Source organism: Paroedura picta, chromosome 2, assembly GCF_049243985.1.
Source record: "Paroedura picta isolate Pp20150507F chromosome 2, Ppicta_v3.0, whole genome shotgun sequence".
Lineage (NCBI taxonomy): Eukaryota > Metazoa > Chordata > Lepidosauria > Squamata > Gekkonidae > Paroedura > Paroedura picta.
The window spans coordinates 72,063,815-72,086,162 of record NC_135370.1 but is presented as its reverse complement, the minus strand read 5'-3'; the positions used below and the strand labels follow the sequence as shown (position 1 = coordinate 72,086,162).

The 22,348-nt window shown below is 40.2% G+C and overlaps 1 protein-coding gene across 1 annotated transcript in view; it reads right to left on the bottom strand.

Moving 5' to 3' along the window:
• ARPC2 (actin related protein 2/3 complex subunit 2) overlaps positions 1–22,348 on the bottom strand; it is a 29,902-nt gene that overhangs the window by 6,024 nt on the left and 1,530 nt on the right. Inside the window, exons 2-7 of the mRNA XM_077320662.1 lie at positions 11,813–11,847; positions 8,972–9,084; positions 4,865–4,910; positions 4,095–4,281; positions 2,783–2,876; positions 527–653 (exon numbers count right to left, since the gene is read on the bottom strand). Of these exons, the coding sequence (XP_077176777.1) occupies positions 527–653; positions 2,783–2,876; positions 4,095–4,281; positions 4,865–4,910; positions 8,972–9,084; positions 11,813–11,847 (602 nt within the window). The remainder of the gene's footprint in view (positions 1–526; positions 654–2,782; positions 2,877–4,094; positions 4,282–4,864; positions 4,911–8,971; positions 9,085–11,812; positions 11,848–22,348) is intronic.

Genomic DNA, 22,348 nt, shown 5'->3' with positions numbered 1-22,348 from the left:
AAAATAATTAAGCTAGCAATCACAAGCAATGAACTGGAAACCTCAAATTGCGTGACCTGGATTTTACACTTTTAGCACATATGGTTATCATATTTGTCTTAACCAGCTCCTTCAGACTGACGCATTTCCTCCCAAACCAACCAAGACTTTCCAGTCAGAGCTCCTCAAAAGCAGCCTGGTGAACATACGTCTCCTATCACTGCTGTAAGAAATCTTGTTCCATCTGTGGATGGTTTGGGTTTTGTTTCTGTTTTTTTGTAAAGGGGTCTTTGGCAGTTTTATACTGATCTGTATTATCCATTTATTGTTTGGTATATTTAATATGCCATCAAATGGATTTAAACAACACTGTTTAATGAAAACATTGTGTTACCAATTTTTAGAAAAATAAACTGAGAGCCATTTCCACTGTTCTGCTAGGATACTGAAATATTGAAACAAGAAGTGTTATGCATTTCATAGCCAGGATTCTGAGGGGGGAAATCGCTATCAAAGCTGTGTCAAGCTGAGCACATGACACACTCACCAAAGGTGATGTATCCGATGTTGTCTCCTACTGCTGCATCGGTATCTTTGAGTTCCAAGGGAGGCTCTCTGTGGCTGAAGAGCACCTGGGGGGCTGTGTGGCTAGCACGACGACCCTCCTTAAACTCCTGAAAAAAATGCAAAACAGAACTACCATTAGCCAGAAACAAAAATGAACAGGCACCCCTTTCTGAAGAGGGGCAAGGCCAGCCTCTTTTCAGGAAATGCAAATGCCTAATGTCAAGGGCTTCTGATCTTCACACACTACGGCTGTCATTTCTGAGCTTCCACTGTATTATATGGTAACAACCAAAATCAACGGATATTGTCCATTTTGGAAAATCTTCCTCAAAAAATATATATGATTTCTACCATATGGGAGGGATTTGAGTTGCGTTCTTTTACTTTTGTGGGCAACTGGAAAGAAGCCTCAACATTTTTACCAACAACTCCAACAGAAATGCAAAGATGAAGGAGGACACAAGCAAGTTCATTTGTTACAAGATAAAGAAACAATGCCAGACCATGGAAGAATGGCTGTAACGCTGCCTATTCTTATTTCCCTAAATAAAATGCTTTCCACCACTTGCTGCGGAGAGCTATGAACTGTATTGTTCTAAGGAAATACAAATTTGGAACAGCTTGCATTTACATTTTTACATCAACTTACTAATTAACTTAAAATTCAGCATTATAAAGGTATGTACCACCTTGACAGTGATTAACAAAGTGCTGAACGACGTTATGTGATAAGATCCATGATAGACCTCCCAACTTATATTGTGATTATTAACACACAGCCACTATCCTTCCTCTCAATTTGGGCAGACATTACAGTGTGTAGATTCTCTCTTTCCCAGATCATTTTCATAACACAAAGGGCACCTCATATACTCACACATTGCTTATTACTACTTTTTAAAAAAAGATACATTGGGAGTTCTGTTCATTGATCTCCCATGTTATGTATTTTAGCCTTCCGTGAGAATCCCTTTAGATCAGGGGGAGATTTAATGCATGTAATCTGTAATGCTTCCCCAATGCTCAAATGTCTGCCAAATCTTGGAACAGAAGGAACTCCATCTATTGACTTATCAAATTGTGCTGGTGGTACTATTTAACACCTAATAATGCAAAAGGCAGAATCATTTGTTTTGCTAGGCAACTGCAGTTTTTGCCATGAGCAGAGCAGTTTAGGAAATCAATCTCAACATGTTTAACTGAGCCAGTTAACGGGACTCGTAATGGCAACACTTGTGACTTTGAGAAAAAGATCTTTTAGCACATGTTAAACACTGCCCTCTAAACATGTGCTAAAAGATCTTTTTCTCAAAGCAACGGGAGTTACCATTCTGAGTCACATTAGCTTGCTCTGTTAAATATGTTGAGGTTACCATAAACACCGAGGAGAATATATTAAGGTTTTTGGCTAAGTCTCCACATTTCTTGTATCAAACATCTCTCCACTTTCACTTTTCCATTCAGCTTTAAACATTGCAATATACTTCTTGTCAAACAGCTTCATACCCTTCAATCAATGCTATTTGTCTCCTCTCTTTTGCTATGTTCCCAACCATTCCCTTTAATACTAACCTTTTAGTCAGTATATCATTTCAAGAAATGAGACTCTTGGCTATCTGAAAACATCCCCCTCTGATCGGGAAGCCCTGCCTTTGACACCTACTGTGTGAGGACTCTACAGTTATTCAGGGGCAATGGATACATTCTGCAGTTCTTACCGTGTGTGTTGAGAGCAGATGCTGAACCTGAGCTTTTACAATTTTTAAAATAATTTTACAAAATCATAACATGGCTTTTAAATTAAGCCTTCCCCCCTCTCTTTTGCTGTTTCCTATATGTAAAACACCTTCTCAAAGGTTATCAAGGCCTATATAATCTAGTATCACCTATATATCCTAGTAGGTTATAATCTACTTAATCTCGTATACATAATTTAGTATTACTGGGAATTTGTATTGTAAATCGCCACAAACCAGCCTGGTCCAGGAGTAGCGGTTAAGAAATCAAATAATAAATAAAAATAAGTGTTTTATAAGATTCTTTGTATAACATTTAAGGATTGTAGTTGCTTAATATAATATTTTTACTGGAAGCACAAATGCCCCAAGGCACCAGCCATGTCAGCACTTCTCAATACATATTTGTGGGGTGACTCCGTTTCAAAGGTACAGTGGTACTCCTGGAACCAGGTTCCTGTCATAATCACTAAAACTATATGGAGTATCAACTGTCATACCTGCATGAACACCTTTCCAATCACTACGTCATCGTCATCCTTAAATACCGTGCTGAAAACAACTGTAACACGGTCTTTCTTTGATTCAACATACCTAGAAGGAAGGAAATAGCATAAGAGTACCAAATACTCAATGAAGGGAATCTAAAAGAATACAGAATTTTTTTTAAAGGTTGCTAGCATCAACCAAACAAAAACAGATATGATTCTGCTCCTGACCAGTTCAGATCTCAGCCCACAAAAGCTTGCAGCAATAGAGACATTCTTCCCATCTACAGGATCTGCTGTTGTACTCAGAATCCTTGCATACTATTCAAAGTTGCCTCCCCATGACCATTTATGCACTGGGAACTTCACTGCCCCAGTTCCCCTGAAGGAGCACAAATCAGGGGGGATGAGATGCACCAGGCCAAATGCTCCCCCATGTGGGTGCAGGAAGAAGTGGGGCAACGTGCCACAACTAAAACTCCAGCCTGTAGCCTGGCATCAAACCTCCAGTGCATAAACGGTCCATGATAGCCACTTTATGTGAACAGGCCTCACATCTCTTTCTGGGAGAAGCAAAGTCTTAACTCTAATTTATACCTTTAACATACAAAGTGGATGATAGTTCAAACACTGCAGGATTGCTGCAGTCTTACACCCACGTGGGTCATTCCAGTGTCTTATGAGTGGCCTAAATTATGGGATGCCTGTGTGTTGAACAAAACAGCCTTTGATCGCAGCAAGCCAATGGGAAGTGGTAGATAACAGTGCTGAACTACATCCATGGGTTGAAATGCCTACCCTGACATGCAACTCCTTGGGTAACCTTGGGCCAGTTGCCCTCTTCAAGGGCAAGCTATCTTACAGGGTGGTTGGGGGAATAAAATGGAAGAAGAGAGGATCTCACAGACTGTCTTGACCATTTTGGAGGAAGCAAGATTTAAAAACTGAAAGAAAAGTGCCAAGCTCTGACTATAGCAACTGCTCATTAGTGTGCTGTAGTGCATGTGATACAATCTAGGATGTTGAAGACCCAGGCTAAAATCCTCACTCCGTTGTGGAAGCTCTGGGTCAGTCATACACCCAGCCTAACCTACCTCACAGAACTGCTGTGAGGGTACAACGGAAGAGAGGAGACTGATATAAGCCTCTTTTCCTACCCACCAGAGGAGAAAGCAACATATACTTGCAGTAAATGCATATATTAAAGAACCTGTCATCAACCAACAACAGTATATATATAGCTATTGTTTTGAACATATTGTAACCAAACTATAACCAAAGCTGATGCTGCGACAGGGCAGGTGAAAGACTAATTATTTCTTACATTGTCTCATCATCCCGGTAATGGATAACTGCTCTCTTCTCCCCATCTTTTCCTTCTTCCTGGAATTTGAAATACTTCTCGAAGACAGAGGCAAAGCAGTTCCGTTTCAGCATGCCTGCTTGATGCACAATAGAGTCTTTGGCAGCAGGAAGGTTCTCCAAGTCATATAGCAAAGAGACATTATAACCTAGAAGGAGGAAATAATATAGTCCTTGCAACTTTCCCCTCTCTCTGACCAGTCGCCACATCTGAAAACCAAAATACCCCATAGGATTCATCATTCACCAATTTTTTCCACCAAATTCCCAGCAGCCAGACATTTAAATCAACTGCTTGACAGCAACATGTCCTCCCTCCAATATAATTTCTGTTCCTTTCCCCAACACGGAGAGCAAGTTCCTACTCTTATTCTGTAATGAAGGAGTGGGAAGCAGCACTGTCACAGGTAACCATGGTTTTCTGAGTGCCTGTCAGTCTCTTTACATAGAACAAAGAATCCCTGACTAGAAGAGCGGGGGCTTGCTTGGGGGCGGATCCAGAACCATAGATTGTGCTGCTGAGAAATACAGCTCTGATGTTCTCAGCTCTCTGAGCAGAACACTGGGGGTGGGGTGGGGCTTGCTTTTAAATAGCACTGTGACAAGGCAATCCCGACTGTGAGCTGGCTTGAAAATGTGAAGGGTAATTTTTCTTTTTGAAAAGCAGTGAATAATTACATTGGAACTGCAAACAGAACAAGGAGCAGAGCACAAATTATAATTGAGGCTTACCAGACTCTGGAGTTACCAAGTAGTTTCCATACACTCTCTTCAACAACTGGGAGGGGAAAAAAACACCAAAAATTGTTGAACAATTATTCTTCCCATCTGCTTTCCTCAGCCTACCCTTCCCTTATGGCATGGCCTTAAAAAGCCTTAAAATTTGTTTTAGTCACCGCAAGCATGCAAGATTCAAGGGGATAGCCATGTTGGTATGAAGTAGCACAACAGAATTTGAGCCCAATGGCACCTTTAAGGCCAACAAAGATTTATTCAAGGCATGAGCCACTGATCATTAACTTTATATTCTTATTGCCCCAATTTTGTGAACGACAACTGAACCCAAAGGAGTGCTTTTCTAGCAAATAATTATCATACTGCATGTTTGGACTTATGATGTTGTTTACTAATTTGCTACTAATTTAATTTCTCCTTATATCTGTACTCTTATGATCCCTCTTCCATTGTCTGAGGAAGTCTGCATGCATACGAAATTCATGCCTTGAATAAATCTTTGTTGGTCTTAAAGTTGCCATTGGACTCAAATTCTATTGTGTAAGTTTGCATGGCAGTTTTCAGAGACCCAGCATATTTTCAGGCACCCCAAGATACAATTGCAGAAATGAAGGTACTATGGAACATAGAGAAATAAAATCATATAGTTAAACTTGACAGCACTTTTCACTACCATCAAATTCTGTGCCAGCTGTGCTGCTTCGGGTTATCAGTTTCAATACTCCTCATCTCAAGACAGCAAAGCTATTCAATATTCCCTAGCTGTGAACCTGATTTGGACAGAAGGCAACAGAATATGGGTGGGCTGTTTTCAGTGCCTGGTAGCATTTTTTGCCTGCTCCAAAAGACAAAAGCAGATCAGCCATTGGTGAGCAAACAGATTCCTTCCCCCATGTAAAAAGAAAACAAAACAAAAATAGTCAATGGACTTCAAGAGGAAGCAAACTTGTGAGGAGTTAATATAACTGGATCTACAATGAATCTACAACAGCGTGATCTGCATCATTCCTTTAGTGACACATTATTTACAAGAGCTCCAATGAACAGAGGATAGGGAAGTGGCAGGGCTCTCGGATTATACAAGTGGGCATTGTAGATGTTACAAACTCTTTAATCCTTCCCATGATCAAAGATCTTAGCCTTTAAACTTGTCTTCATCCTTTTTGACAGAATCTGGATTAAAAATATTCTCAAAAATAAAGAAATTCACAGTACTTCAGCCACTCATATCTATGCTAGAGACATCTGCAGGTCAATGTATTTTCCCTATGGGACTATTTATTTTACACAACCAACTCCCCATTGTTATAATGTTTTACTTTGGAAAGAAAGAGCAACAAGCCCAAGATCTTGCCAAAATGTGTTAATTCAATTTGCGTCAATCTTTCACATTAGCAAAACAGTGGAGTATAAAGGCTATTGACTTCGAAGCAGAGTTGGTTCTTATATGCTGCCTTTTCACTATCAGAAGGAGTCTCAAAGCGGCTTACAATCGCCTTTCCTTTCCTCTCCCCACAGCAGACACCCTCTGAGGTAGGTAAGGCTGAGAAAGTTATATTACTGCTCAGTCAGAATAGCTTTCAGTGCTGTGGCGAGCCCAAGGTCACCCAGCTGGCTGCATGTGGGAGAGGAGCACAGAATCAAATCCGGCTCGCCAGATCAGAAGTCCAAGCTCCTAACCACGAAACCAAGCTGGCTCTCATTTGGGTAAATGGTTTCTATGCACAGTCTTTCAGAATATCTTAAAAGAAGGTAGCACTGGGATTCCAGGCTGCATTTCAGTGAAACAGTTATTAAACTCATGGGAACTCTGAAGTCTTGCCTTACTGTAGCTGTTTTAGTGTCAAAGGAAACACATAACTGGGTTATTGTTTCATCGTTACAAACAAGAGTTTGGATCCATTACAAACAAGGATCCTCTCTCTCCCTTATCCTTCCTCCAGCAGTTCCCCTAAGATCTGAACACTGATGCTGGAAGTCATGTGGCCTGTTGGGAAGTGATCAGGTGATACAGCCATCCTGTTCCCTCAGTGGTGTTTCCCTTAATGCAGGAGATTTTGCAAGATCAGCAGTGATCCCAGTCTAGTTCCTTTTGAAGCCCAGGCTGCATGGCTTTTTGCCCCCCTAAAGTCCCACTACTTCCAGCATCAAAACTTGGGGGCTACTGATGGAAAGCAGAATATAATTTCATGACTGTGTATGCTTGGCAAGGGTGCTCCACAGGATCCGAAGCAGTATTTGTGTGGCGGAATACTGACTGTAATTTCTCTTTCTAAACCTTGGGGCTACCTCTGGGTAGCAGCAGCTGTATCACAAAGCATGAGGCACTGAACTGGCATAATTAATTGCAAATGTACAAAGCCCACTGTTAAAAACCAAGGAAGTACTTTGGGAAACGGTTCACTGCCAAGTTAGTAATCTAGGACTGGCTGTTCTGGACATACACCTCACCCTCCAATCCCTCCCCCAGCAGAACTTCCGTTTTCTCCATTACTCGGTCACTCAGACAACAGTCCTGGTGAATGGGGAAAGGCTTTTTTAACCTGCATGTCTCGGCAAATACTTTTCTTGCACCTGAGGACTGCAGCATGAGTATGTGCGGGGTGGTAGTCCTCCAGACACTAGTTCCACCCATTCCTTCTGAGACAGGGCACACAGCAACTCTAGATCCTTATCTCTACCACTCAATTTGCCAGAAAGCCAAAAACACTTAGAACCACATAATGGGCTTTGAAACTCAATTGCCATTTTCTGAAAAGCTGCTCCAAACAAGACCAAGTCAGAAGTTTTCTGTAACATCCCACTTTGATCTCTGTCCCAAATAGTGTTCCCTCTACCCAGTAGGTTCCAGAGCAGTAGACCCACATATGAAACTCCTGGGGAGTAACAACAACCATTTGGAATAGGCAAATGCCAGGGGAAAGTTCAAACAGCACCTCTTCACTGTCCAAAAAGCAGCTACTTCCAACACAAGTTTCCACAAACAATGCAAGCAGTATTATAAGCACGTTGTATGGTATCTATATATTAGTCCTTACTCCCTAGGTTTTTAAAGGCCGCAGTTTGATTTCTCTGTAAATGACTCAAAGCAGTTTTTATGAACTGTTTCAATATATGCCCATAAGCAATTGCAGCATCTCCTCTTGCTAAGCTGTGTAGTATGAACTCCATTTAGTGATGCAATATCTGAAAACCATTTCAGGAACTGAGTCACATTTTCTGCTGAGAGATCCAACCACAAGGCACACAGAAGACTGCTTTTTCTGCCATAAATGGTTCCCTGTAACAGACCTGCAGCTCGACATGAACTAAACTTGCCACTTCACACATCAAAACCTGAAGCTGGACGCAAACTCACTAAGCTGCATTGGAAGGCCTGCTGGAACCTAAGTAGCACAATATGCTTCCAAAAAGCTCTTTTTCAGAGGCAGAACTCAAACCTTCTAACAGCAATATCCCAGCCAGTCATCAGTGAAAGGGCTGGCTTCGACCACATTGGTCTACTTACATTATTGACAGCACACTAGGGGTTCATTAATTATTGATGGGAGCAGGATTCAATTTGTCCTTCAGCACTGTGATGGCTCTACTGTGCCTGGGACTATGGTACATGTTCTGTGCACTTTTCCATTTGTACAGGAGACAGTGTCAAACTAGCAGCCATTAAGGAAGACTGCTGTTTAACCTCAGAAGAAGCAGAGACAAGCAGGCACCAGTCAATTTAAGGCTACATCTGTCAAAAGTGGTATCTTAGACCATGGTTGTAACTTCCAGGTCTCATGAATGGGGCCAGTTTCTGAATCAGCAATGTCCACTATTACTAATTTTAATTTAAAGAAAGTCAAACACTATGCTGTACCCTGCCACTTTCTGAGGTTTTTTTGTGCAATGGAAGTGTGAGGAAGCAACAAACTTCACGAGTGACAGAGTCCTTAAAAAGAAGCAAGATAAAGAACGGGATCTATTTTAGTGGACAAGACTTAAAACGGTAATGCAAGCATTAGAACATTAGGAGACAAGCAACAGTGATAAAAAGTGCATGAACAACGAAGAAGTTTGCTCCACAATTTCAGGAAAAATATTACAGAACATGTCTATTCTTACCTCATCAGCACCATGTTCCTGGAGCTCTTTGTAGAATTTCAGAGAAATACTGACCATAACTTTTGTTTTATCACCATTTGGATTGGAAATATGGTAAAGGACTCCATCGAAGTCTGGGAAGGAAATGTGCGAGATATTAAGGTGCACCTCAACATATCTTCAGTTTAGTTCCATGATAGGTGAGGAACCTTTTTAAAACAGGCACAACGTGCAAAAAGTTCTTTGGTACTCAGGCCTACTCCTTTTACTGAAGCCTGTGAACTAGTGGCAGCCTAAAACAAAACTTATGTGCTTCACAAAAATAACCACTCTCTCCTGAAATTACATTTTTAGAACTTGTCATAGATGAAGCATGATGCTGAGGGTTTTTATTAGAACCCAGGTGTAAATAAGAAGTTAGAGAGCAAAGTGAAGCAAAGAACAGAATTTCAGAGCCATAGGAAGCAGGCACCTTGCTGAATGGACCTTGCAGATTGGACAAACGTCTTTACCTATATTATAACTATAATGAGGCAAAGACTGCAAAACATGCCCTGGTAGTCTTGGAACAGTTGGAACTTTTTACTACCCAAAGACGTCACAGCTTACAATTATCCATGGTAGTCTTTTGAACATTTTCAAAAACAGCTGAGTTAACATGTTTTTATTTAGACCAATCACTTAACAGCTAGCATGAGTTCCTTCTAGGAAATTCAAACGCTGCTATTTGATTGGTGATATTTTGACTGTTCCTATAACAAAAACATTTTACTGTAGTGGCAACTCAAAAATTCAGTGTTAGGGTTCCAGGACCAGTACAAGGGAAGAACTAGTATTATACTCAGAAGAACACAAGAAGAGCCCTGCTGTATCAGACCAATGGTCAATCAATCAATTAATTTTATTTACGGTCATAGACCAGCCAGTAAAAAACATAAAATTACAAATATAACATCAATTATAAATGGGTAAAAACTAAGAATTAAGAACAGTTGTATATGGATCCAATATAAAAGCACCAGGGAACAGGGTTGGTCCAGCTCTGCCTTATTTTTATAGCTACCCAAGCAAATCTAGCAATAATTTTTGTTAGATCTTTATTTGTGTCTGAAAGTAGTAGCTTAAGACGCTGTTTCCTCAAACCTCTGGGGCATTCTGCAAGCAATGAGGCCAGTGTATTTATACGGAGGTGACGATAGAGCCTGCACTCAAATAGGACATGTTCAGCTGTCTCTATTTGACCTTCGCCACAGACACACTTACGTGCTTCTATCGGTAGCCCCTTGAACTTTCCTTCCAGGAAAGCGGAAGGGAGGGCATTATAGCGGAGAAGAGTAAAAGATCTTCTTTGTTCAGAATTTAGATCAGTTAAATATGGCATTGAGACAGCCTTGTTAAGAAGGTCTTTCCCAAAAAGTGGGTCCAATATCTTATTGATATCATGCTGTCTTTCTACATCTATTACTCTGTTCCTTATTAATTCTTTCGCTTTGTCATGTCCCAGGCCCAGAATAAATTGATAGGACAGACCATAGGAGCACAGCTTCTCTAATAGTGCTTTTAACCAGGGTGCGACAAATGAATCTGTCAGTAGGAGGCTGATAAGACCCCTCTGCCGAAATACCAGTTTAAGCCAGAACATAAGGGTTGCCATCCAGAGCCTAGTCTGAACATTAACCATTCCAGTCTCTATCCTAATTGCGATATTGGAGATGTTATTTGGCAATTGGAGAATAGTTCTCAGAAATTTAGACTGGACCTTCTCTAGGTTAGATAGATTACCAGAGATGCAGACCAATGGTCCATCTAATCCAGAATCCTCTCTCACACACAGCGGCCAACCAATTCTTCTGGACAGCCAACAACAGGGCATTAAAACTTTCCCCTGATGTTTATACCTCCCTTTCCTCTGAATGTAGAGGTTCCTCTTATTCATCATGGCTAGAGGCCATTAATAGACTTACCCTCCATGAATCTATCTAATCCTATTCTATTCCTGAGAGCAACACATCTGGTTCCAGTCTCCTAATTATTGTGGCTGCCCTCCTCCATATTTTTTCTCCAGCTCTATAATGTCCTTTTTGAGAAACAGTGAGCAGAACTGTACAGTTTTCCAGCTGAGGCTGCACTGTAGATCTATAAGAGATCAATACCTTTCCTAATAATCCCTCACGCAGAGTTTGCCTTTTCACAGTCATCTTTGGTTGTCAGCATCCTGAATAATTTTGTGTCATCTGCAAACCTGGCCACTCACTCCTAGCTCCATATCATTTATGAATAAACTAAATAGTGCCAGCGTCAATACTGATCCTTGTGGGACTCCACTGCTTACTCCCCGCCATTGTACAAGCTGTCCATTTATTGTTATTCTTCGCTTCCTGTCATTTAACCAGTATTTAATCCATAGGAGAACTCACGGTATTACTGATGTGATAAGTTATTATCATTCCAAGGGCAGCATCTACCCATGCCATGCCCATTGAATGATTATGACCTTCTTACCCAAGTTCAAAGAGTAAGAACAAAAATGAATCCCAAGACTGAAACAAACAATCTGTCCACTGGACTATCTGATAACTTAAGTGCGAAATATGAACCGGTGATATTATTGGCTTGCATATCTACTGTGTTAGCTATGAAAGTGCTTAACCAATAGACATTACTATCACCAACAGGAGAAGCACTGGGCATCTCACCATGACCAGTTACACTTCCAGAATGAGGTCTGCCATTTGTATAGTTCACCTGCCTGTCAGAGTCAACAGAGAGAACAACGTGCTCATTGATTAGTAAAAGCCACAACAAAATTCAAGGATCTGAATTTTATTTTTATCTCATGGGATGTAAAATAATGGCCCTTACCTGCAAATGTTACCTCTACAGCCTCAGGTTTGTTTCTGGAAAAAACAAGTGCAAAAATCAGGATTGGATAATGCAATCATAAACATTTACAGAAACTGTGATTTATGTAACCACAATGTCCAAATGCTAGCAAATGATCCATATGCTTTCTAGCATAGTTATATTAAGAAAATGCGAGTTTCAAAATAAGCTCACATAAGAGAAACCACTTGCCTTTCCCTTTCAAAGTGAACTGAAGACCATGATAGATTCAAGTGGGTAGCCGTGTTGGGTCTCAAGGAGCACAACAAAACTCTGATTTTGTTTTGTTGAAAACCATGAGTGAGCCATACATTTGCTATTCTAAAACATCCCGTTCTACCCTCCAAATTGTCAATTTTGCAATGGAAACCTTAGCTAGTATTTACTGCTGTGAGCAACTGTAAGGTGACCATAAGCAATAACATAAAGTAATACTGTTGTGCTCCATAAGCCATCTCAACTAGTAGTGAGTCAACCATAGTTGCTACCTGAGCCCACTCCCCTGCCCTGCCTACCTCCTTCTGCTCTGAAGTTAGACCAGACCGCTTTCTTCCTCATTCCCCCAACCTCTTGAGATATTATAAGTCAAGCTGCTGACATCCAACAGGGGTTTCCCAAACTTGTGTATCTCCTAAGAATTTGGGAAGCTCCAATCAGGCATCAGGTCACACTATTCTAAGATATCAGGAGAAGGAGTACTAGCTGCTCTGATTCCAGGCGAGGAGTGGAGGTGGAGTAAAAGGAAGGCTAATGCCCTCTAAACCCACTGCTTTACCTTGTTATATGGCTGGTTCTGATCTCTACTGCAGTGGTGTCAAACAAAGCCCAGGGACTGGAATCGTCCCATTCAGGGCTCTTATCTGGCCTGTGAGAAACTGGTGTAATGGAGGGAGAGGAAGTGAATGGAGCAACTCCAATTCTGGCATCAGCACAGTGGAACCGCATCTGCAGTAGGCAAGCAGAACTGCTTTGCTTCACTGGCAGCCTCCCTGGGAAGCTGGGAGTCACCACACAACTTGGTGGCCAGGACTTCCTCCTGTGGATCACCTGGCCACCTCCAGCTCTAGGCAGCTGCCACCTCATGATGCTCCCTACAGCACAGCAGCTTCTGGGGCTGGTGGGAACAGTCTGCTTCCTCCAGCACAGCTAAACCTCAGGCTGTCTTCTGCAGTACCCTTAAACATTAAAGAGACTGCAGTAGAAGCCCAACAAACAACTGAGAGGCAGGATCAATCTACCAGTTATCTCCAAATATACCCGGGATTTGCTCAGGATTTCCCCCCTGATTTTCCTGAGAAAACCTGAATACAATTGAGAAGCCGAATTAACTCTCCCCCTCCCCATTCCTGATAAAGTACTTTTCTAGTATATTTTCAGCTCAGGTAGATCCAAATGCACATCTCTAATATAAGCCCAATAATAAACTAGGCTTATTCTTAATATGAATAACGGAGTTTGGTCAGGTCATCTGTTACAGCTTTCTTCTTTAATTTGCTACAAAACTGCTCTCTATTTCTGCTGCAATGGACTATTTCTGCTGCAATGGCAACCCAATTGAGTTATTCACAACAGCGGATGAATGGGAATAAAAATTCCAAGCAGAATAGCCTAACCTTATAAAGGATTTTGCCTAGCATGTATTTGGCTAAAAACACAACAATTTCTGAAGCAATATCATTATTGTGGCATGAATGGGTGACACCTACACTGCTATCTTTAGGCTTCCTTGTTCTTAGTTTAAAAATAGCTGTTGGATTTCTTGTGTGTCATGTCCAGAAGCAGCCAAAATGGATAAACTGATAATGATATTCTACTGTTCTTTCCCCCTTGTCTTGGTATTGTTCCCTTCATCCATGACAGTTGTAAAGCAAGTTCAAACCTCAACATAATTTTAACCATAAGGGTCCCTAGATGTTCTAGAACATTTTCAAAGACTGGAATAGGGGACAAAAAAGAACACACACAAGCATGTTCAAGTCCATTTCTTAGTTTCCACTTAATTGCTGACTTTTAAAAACAATCACTATCAACTGGTGCTTTATAATAGGCTTTCTCCAATTGGGTGGGAGAATTTTTTATATACTAATTATTTTTTTTTATTATCAGGTGATATGACTATATATAATCATGTTGACCTGCTCCTCCACTCCCAAAATCGCCAATAATGGGCTTGGAGGCAGTGAGGGCTTGGAGGCAAAAAAAATCCTTGCTAGCTGTGGCTCATCACACATGATAGCGACTGAAGTCCAGAGAGATAAGTACACTCATTTTAACTTAAATGCAGGGGGGAGGGGATGGAGAGGCATAGACCTGCCCCAGCCCTATTCCTCCCCCAGCAGAGTAGGCCACAAGGTTATTTCTGGAATGGGGGGGGGGGGTGATGGAGCAGCACAAACCTGCACAGCTCTATTTCTATAATGGGGGGATAGGGGCAATGGGAGCAGCCTAGACATGCTCTGACTCTGTTTCTGGCATTGGGGGTTGGGGTGAAGGCTACTGAGCATGCCTCAGCTCTGTTTCTGCAGGCTCCCTTTGGCGAGTAGACTGGTAGTAGACTGGTAGTCAGCCCAGAGTACAGGTAGAATTCTGTCCACAAATCATCTGAAAATATTTCTGTGTTGTCATATTCCTGTACTGTCGAAGTGGCCTGGTGATGTCACATCTAGTAGGAGTATCTGGGTGATGTCACTTCTGGTGACATTCGACTTCCAGGGGTGTGGCAGGAAGGTGTGGCCTGCTGACATCACTTCTGGGATTTCTCAAAGACTGAAGAATGTTTAAGGATTTTCTCAATGGTAAAAAGGTTAAGAAAGGCTGGACTATAGCTATACCATTTCAGAAGTTTTTAGATTTCTGTCCTTGAGATGGGAATAATTCCCACGTGCTATCAATCTGCACTCATTGGTTATCAACACAGGCCAGAAGTCAAATTCCATTTGAAACTCATCAAATCACCATATGGCTTAAGGAAGACTAACCTCCTGAGACTGAGGCAGCAACACCATTGTACTACCCCAAAGCAGAAAGCAGTAAGGAAATGATACCAACCCAACCCATTCTCAGCCAAAGAACAACTATTCTTTCTTTAATTGCTCACCAAACCCACTTCCGACACAGATCATATAGCCATGAAAATGCACCTATGCATACAGATCAGGAAGCAATGCAAGTAGTAACCAAGTATTATATCAGGAATTCTAGAACTCCTTGATAAAATCAGGAAGGGCAGATTTTAATTATCATAAACACAAACTATAAAGCGTTATACTTTGTATACAATTAACACCTGTATACAATTTAATCTTGCAGCAGTCACATAACATCAGAGAGGAACCAATTTAATTGACGACTGCTTCTCCCTATATATAAATCCATAAACCAAACAGCTTCTTTTTAAAACATCAATTTGTTAAACTTGCACTAATTTGGCAAGGTACAGTGTTTTTGCCTTGACCTGGATAGGCCAGGCTATGCCAATCTCATCAGACTTCAAAAACTAAGCAGTGTCAATCTGAAGTTAGTACTTTGATGAGAGACCATCAAGGCAGCCTAGGGTCACTAAACAGAGGCAGGCAATGGCAAATCATTTCTACAGGGTTTCCATAAAGGGACTGCAACTTTATGGCATTATTATATTATTATTATATGCTAAATAATATGTGATTAGTTTCATACTAATGAAGCAGAAAAATAAGTTCAGGCTTAATAATCACGAATTTACATACATTTCCATTTCTCCCCACCTAATATCAATTTTCCAAAAATAAAATGGCTTTCCCCACAGCTTCAAAGCATTACATGGCAAAAATAACTTTTAACATACCAACATTAGTATCTGTGAATTATTATATTGTAGATTTCTTTCTTATGCTGTAAACTGCAGAGAGGGCAGATTCAGGTGACTAACTGCGTTGGTCTCAAGCAACAGAATGAAGTTTTATTCCAGTGGCAACCAACAAAGTTTAATTCTGAGTATAAGCTCTTGTGTACACACATACTCCATCAGATATAGTGAAATAGGCATAACAGAGGTATTGGGTTCTTATCTCACTACACATGCTAAGCCATCCAGTTAAACTTCTATCCAGAATGTAGGTCTTAAAAGTGCCACTGGACTCAAACTTAGATCTCACATCTGTGATTAACTATTTTATTATCTCTATATATGCTAACTTGCTGCTATCCATAGGTCTTACCAACTGCATTAATACAATCTCAGCTGTACTTATTGCTCAGTTACTTATGCATCATGACTCTAATTAGCCTTTCCTGGCAACTAATGCCTCCATATGTTATGCTTGCGAAGGTCTGTTTTAATGTATCTGAAGTAAGGGACTCAGTTCCCCCTTATACCTGGAATTAAATTTGTTGGTCTTAAAGGTCCTACTGGATTCAAATTTAGTTCTTAGATTTGTTCATTAACTCTTTGATGCTAACTTGCTCCTATTCATAGGTCTTACCAACTGCTTTAATCTAATCTTACGTATACTCATTGCTCAGTTACTTATGCATCTTGACTCTAACTAGCCCTTCCTGGCAACTATCCCGCCCCTCCCATGTAAGGGGTTGAGGAAGTCTCTTTCAAAGTATCTGAAGAAGTGGGCATGCACAGGAAAGCTTATCCCTAGAAATAAACTTTGGTGGTCTCAAAAGTTCCACTAGACTCAAATGTTGCAGAAAGAGCAGGTAGACATAAAAAAAAAAACACCACCACTTTTCAAATAACATCTTCAAAATGTTCACCAAGGCAATATAAAACACACATTGTAGTAATCAAATAATTAAATCACCACTACACACAACAAAAGTTGCAGTAGACAGGAAGTCAACCACAGGAACTCATGCATAAAAATGTATTTCCCTGATATGAAATGCAAATAGCAAGTATACCAGGTGAGCCTAGCAAGAAAAGGTGTTCCAAATAAGTGGAGCTATAGGAAAAAATGTTCTAACCACGGTGACCACCAGTCAGACTGTGCGTGTGCAAGGTGGGGAGTGATTCAGAGAAGGGACTCATCTACGTAGGTCTAAATAAGCCATTTGAATTATGCTCAGATTCAAGATGGAAGGTAATGTGGATGTTGCAGCACATTCATTGCGATATGTTCCTGTTAACAAAATTGCTGGCACATTTTGGGCCATGGGAAATCCAGGGACATTTAAAAAATTGAAGCAAGGTGTTATGACAAGCATTTCCCACTCTATCATACGCAGATGAACATCCATTAAAACCCTCTTCTTCTCTGTAACACCACACATTCAGCCCACGTGCTTTTAAAATTTTTCTCTCAGCTAGCAATCTAGACGCAATCTCTCTTCCTTCTCTCCAGCTTTTATTCCATTATATGCTATATGATATAGAGGGGACAGGAAAGGAGCTTGGGAGAAAGAACTCCTTTCCATCATTAGCAAATTCTCTGCTTCCCCTTTCAAGTTACTTCCCAGCTGGAGGACATAAAATAGAGGGACAAGAAGAGCTCTTGCTTTCCACCTACCCATTTATGTGCCTTTGACCTTCCAAGCAGTTTCTCTAATGGAAAGTACACAAGGAAAGATACATAAGGACACAAAGAACATGAATCAAGGGACTTTATCTTATATTCCTGTCTTTCTCTTCCTAGGATTCTGACAAGAAATTCCAAGGAGAACACTGCTTGAAAGGACTCAGAAATTCAAGATTCAGCCAAATTATGATTTCTACTTTAAACCCTCACTACAGCATCTCTCCAAGTGTTGCACTATGCAAACTTAGCAGCTGGCTTACTAAGCCCAAACTTCTCAAACTCTTGAAAATGCCTCACACAATAAAATTGCTTACATGATGGGAGTTTCTCAAGCATTCTTCTTTCAGCCATAGTGATGCCCCCATAATATGTTTTCCATTTATTTCATCAGAGATCAAAGTACTAGAAAAGCCATTTTAGCACCTGCTTAGTTGAAATTATAGAGTTTTTACTAGTCTAAAAATATTATATTGCTCTCTATGCATGCAAAATGTATTTTATACTATATATGCAGATTGTAGGCATTGTACCAGACAATCTAATCAGGCAAGGGATTAACCACCAAATAGGAAAGAAAAAGGAGGTGCCTGTGCCCTGAATAATTTAGGCAATTTAAAAACATTTGTATACTTGCTCACTTTTGCATAACATATTATATTGTTAACTATGGGGAGGAGAGCTATATCACTTCCTCTCACAGGAGCTTTGTTCCTGTAGCATCTCTAATTTAAATGGGTCCTGTCCAGAGTTTCAACTGCATCTCCACACTAAATGGTTAAATTTTGAGGTGGATATTGATTTCCTCAGTTGTATGGTATGCAGTTATACAATATACTACCAAAGATTACTAATCTCCTATGCCTGTCCACCACAGAAAGACACTACACATTTCAGTCGAGTAGCCACATTGGTCTGATGCATCAGAACAAAGTTTGATTCCAGTGGCATCGTTAAGCCCAACAAAATTTATTCTTGGGTATAATCTTTCATGTGCATGCACACTTCTTCAGACACCATTTTAATCAATTATTTCTTTCCTAAAGGAAAGAGTCCATTCCTTGCTCCAGTTTAATATTCTGTATAGTAAACATTTTCCAGACAGAGCTAATAAAAACTAATCTTCTGCATCATCAGCTTTTAGCTGCTACTGCAAGAAGATAGAATTTCACTTTTACCATAACCATAATTTTCCATCAACCAAACTAAGAAGTTTTCCCCATGGTCAAGGCTGTGCAGCCAATGAACTTGCTCAGTCATAGTGGACCCTATGCTATGCGTTCTAACCACCTTATCAGGATAAAATTTCACAGGGAATAACACTTTTAGGCAAACTTGTGATGTTGTTCACTTACAACTACCAGCAGCATGACACAAACGCCTACATAATTTAATGTTAGTACAAGATCAGTTTTACTCCATTGGATTCTCTTATCTTCATGGATTCTTTGCTCATAAAAATGACTTCTGCTAGACAATTCACCTAATAGGGCCAGGTCTTAATATTTCAAACAAAATGCCATTGGAGATTTAATAAGTTTCTCTTTACACTCTAGTTCATTTGAAAACTTCTTAAACTTGAAAAAATGAGTGGCTGTTTTCACAGCATTCTGCCCTCAACAAAGAAGACTACAAGCTAAATATAACACCCAAATTTTCTCTTACCTGGTTTTGTCATGCTTATCAAAACTTTGAAGCTAAAATCGGCAGCTGTTTTCTCCATTAAACATTAACAGACATTCAAATCCTCTTTGTAGTCAATGCACAGACACAGTAACACTATCAGTAAAAACTCTGGGGAGCCTGATTTCTGCAGTCTGCCCTCTTTATTTCAACCAACAAACAACAGTTTTATATGATTTTAGAAACTACTCTATTTTTTAAACTTCCAAGAAGACACTATTCCTCAAAGATACAGAAATAAGACGCAGCTACATGGGACTTCATTCTTAAAACCAAGTCAAATCCCCATCTGACATTTCCTCTATTTTCACTCAGACGCAAACCAAATGTCTCATACAATCAGTAAATTAATACAAAGAGAAATATCATTCTATGTAAGTTGCTTCTCATTTGCTACATTCGACAGATGTCAGGGCCCATGCACACATAGGAGGAAATGGAGGGAAAAGAAAGCCCAGTTAGGAGATCACTTGGTTCACAATTAATAAATGGCCCGTGTAATAACAGAAATAGAGGATTCCAGGACTATCTAATCTCTCCTAACTGAAAGACAAACATTTAAAAGCTTAATGCTTGAACTGTAAAGGGATTCAGTTTCTATTCCACAGAGTCGACATTACTCTGGGGAATTGCAGGACAGGAAGTACTAACAAATATAGATTATGGTGGAATTTGGTGACAGTCATGTGCCCAAAATACATTAGAACAGCAAATTACAACATCTAGGGAAGCTGCCCCATGATCATGTCTTCACAGCCACAAACTTCAGGCATATCCCAATCTATACATCTTCATATTGCGCCAAACAAGATGTGCAGAATCCATAATATGCTTCATTTCTAAAAGCAATCATACTTGGAATACAGTCACCCTGAAAGCAAGTAAACATGTTTATAATCTGAGTGTCACACATGCTGTTCTGGATAAGCTTTATGTGAACTGATCAGCCCACTGTGCGACCTCTATTTCAACTAGTCCACCTCATCTGATTTGTACACTGGTTCTACTTGGCAAAGCAATCCATACATCTCATTTTGAAGCCTTTAGAGCAATACATAATTGAAGTGAACCAGGAAATAATGAGGAATGTATGGTTTTATAGTATAGTCAAGACAAGTAAAATCACTTCAGAAATACTAGCCACTAAATTTCAAGAAGATATTGTGAACTGCTTTACCTGACTAATCTCAATGTCAAAAAAGCAATGGTGTATATCAAAGGTATTCATTATAACTTGGGAAGGGGAGATATGACAGCAACTTTCACTAGAGAAACACTACAAACCAGTGCCAAAACAGTTAAAACAAGCAGCAGGGTAAGACTTAGCACAGCATAAGCTGTGTGGGCATAATGCTCACAGATCAATACACCCACCAACATGGAGAGCTAGGGATGCTTAACATTCCAGGCTGTACCAAGGAAATCTGTTCTTTTAAAGAACACACATAACCTAATGCTCCAGAAAGCCCATGAGGCAAAATCAAGCAAGAGCTTACACCAACACTGGGACAAAAGAAACCAGATTTTAAAAGGTCAAAGCCTGGTCCTTCCTAAAAATGCCTGTCCTTCTGTCTGCATTACACAAAAGATAATATACCAAATTCAGGACACATGCACATAGCACTCCAACCTGGGATATACATGTGTGAAGAAACACACTCCAGCTACACATGCATGAGAAGTTCTTTAAATAGCAATGACCCTCACCAGTTAGCGTGTTTTGAAAGGGGAGGGAGGACTGGATTCAGCCTTTCTATTCTCTACTGAACATCTTATCACTGAAGATAGATTCAGGTGGGTAGCTGTGATGGTTTGAAGAAGCAGGACAAAGTTTGACTCTAGTGCCACCTTTAAGACCAACAAAGTTTTATTCAGGGTATAAGCTTTCATGTTCATGTGACTTCATTGGTTTTAAAGGTGCCACTGGACTCAGCTTATCAATGAGATTTTTAGCTTCATAAGCCAGAGCTACATGTGCTTTGTAGGGCAGAGGCCTAGGGTATTACTTTAATCTTGCTACTCTTCTTTAACTGCAGGCCTTTAATGGCATAAACTGTTTTTAAAAGGTAAGCAAATTAGTGATGGGACAAGACCTAGTTGAAACAATAACAAAATGACAGAACTGGAAACAGAGCAAAGAGCTCCCAAATGCAGGTCCTGTATCTTCCTAGCCATTAGACACCAGTGCTTCTGGTGTCTTTATAGCCACATATCAGTTTGGGACAACTCCATTCAGTTTGTTGTATTCTTGGTCTCGAACTGTCAATTTGAAATCACAGTCAATGTTGTAATATCTTAAGCAGAGGTACAAACCAAGACACATTTTCCTAAGTGGTCCATTTTCCTAAAATACAAGCACTACAACTGACCTTAAAAAAAGGCAGAGAATATGTCTCTATTGCTGTTCTCTAAATCAGAGATGACTCAGCTTGAAACTACTACCATGGTATTCATTTCAGATCTTTGGTTGGCTCTGAGCTTGTCTGGACATGGAAATAATCAGCTTAAAAATGCAGAAGTTACAACTTCCTGTCTGTTGATTTACTTAAGGTGCTAAACCTTCTACAGTTCTAGAGAGACCATTTTATTAGACTCATGCATAAATGGTTCAATGTGAAGTTGGTATAAGACCAGTTACTCACTAATTATTAAAGTCTACACATAAGAATGTCAAGTAAATGTAGCAAAAGCATATTCACAAATATGTACATATTACAGTGTACAACTTGTGTCAGAAAGGCTCAGAATAAACTCCTACCTCACAGGGCTAATGGCATACAAAGCAGAAGCATAATCACTTCCCTGAGAACTTTACACTAAGGGTAGAACAAAACCACATGTTGTGTACTTTCAACATGGAGCTGCAGCAAAACTGTACATGCTTCTAAAAGTGCATAGAAAATGCCTAAAATAGCACCTTGTAATCTGTACCCACAGTGCTGAGGTACGGCCACTAAAATTTTTGAGTGATTCATGTGAATATTTACAAAAACAAACAATGTTAGAAGTTTGAATGGCTCCTGATAAGGAACACCAGATAATGTTGTTTCATGAACTTCTGATGACTGGGAACATTCACCAAGCAAGGGGTGTGTTGCTACCTCCAAGTAGTTAGTACCGCCCATTGACTCCACAGGGTATGCAGTTATAATATGCAAGCAATGCCTGAATAACAAATAGTATCAAAAGCTGAGTATAGCTGAACACTGCACACTTAGCTACATCTACTGCATTAGAGAAGTGACACACGCCCTTAAAAGCTCTGACAGGAAATGCTCCTCACTGCACTGAAAGCAGCTCAATATCCCCAAAGACTCAATAGCTCCTAACA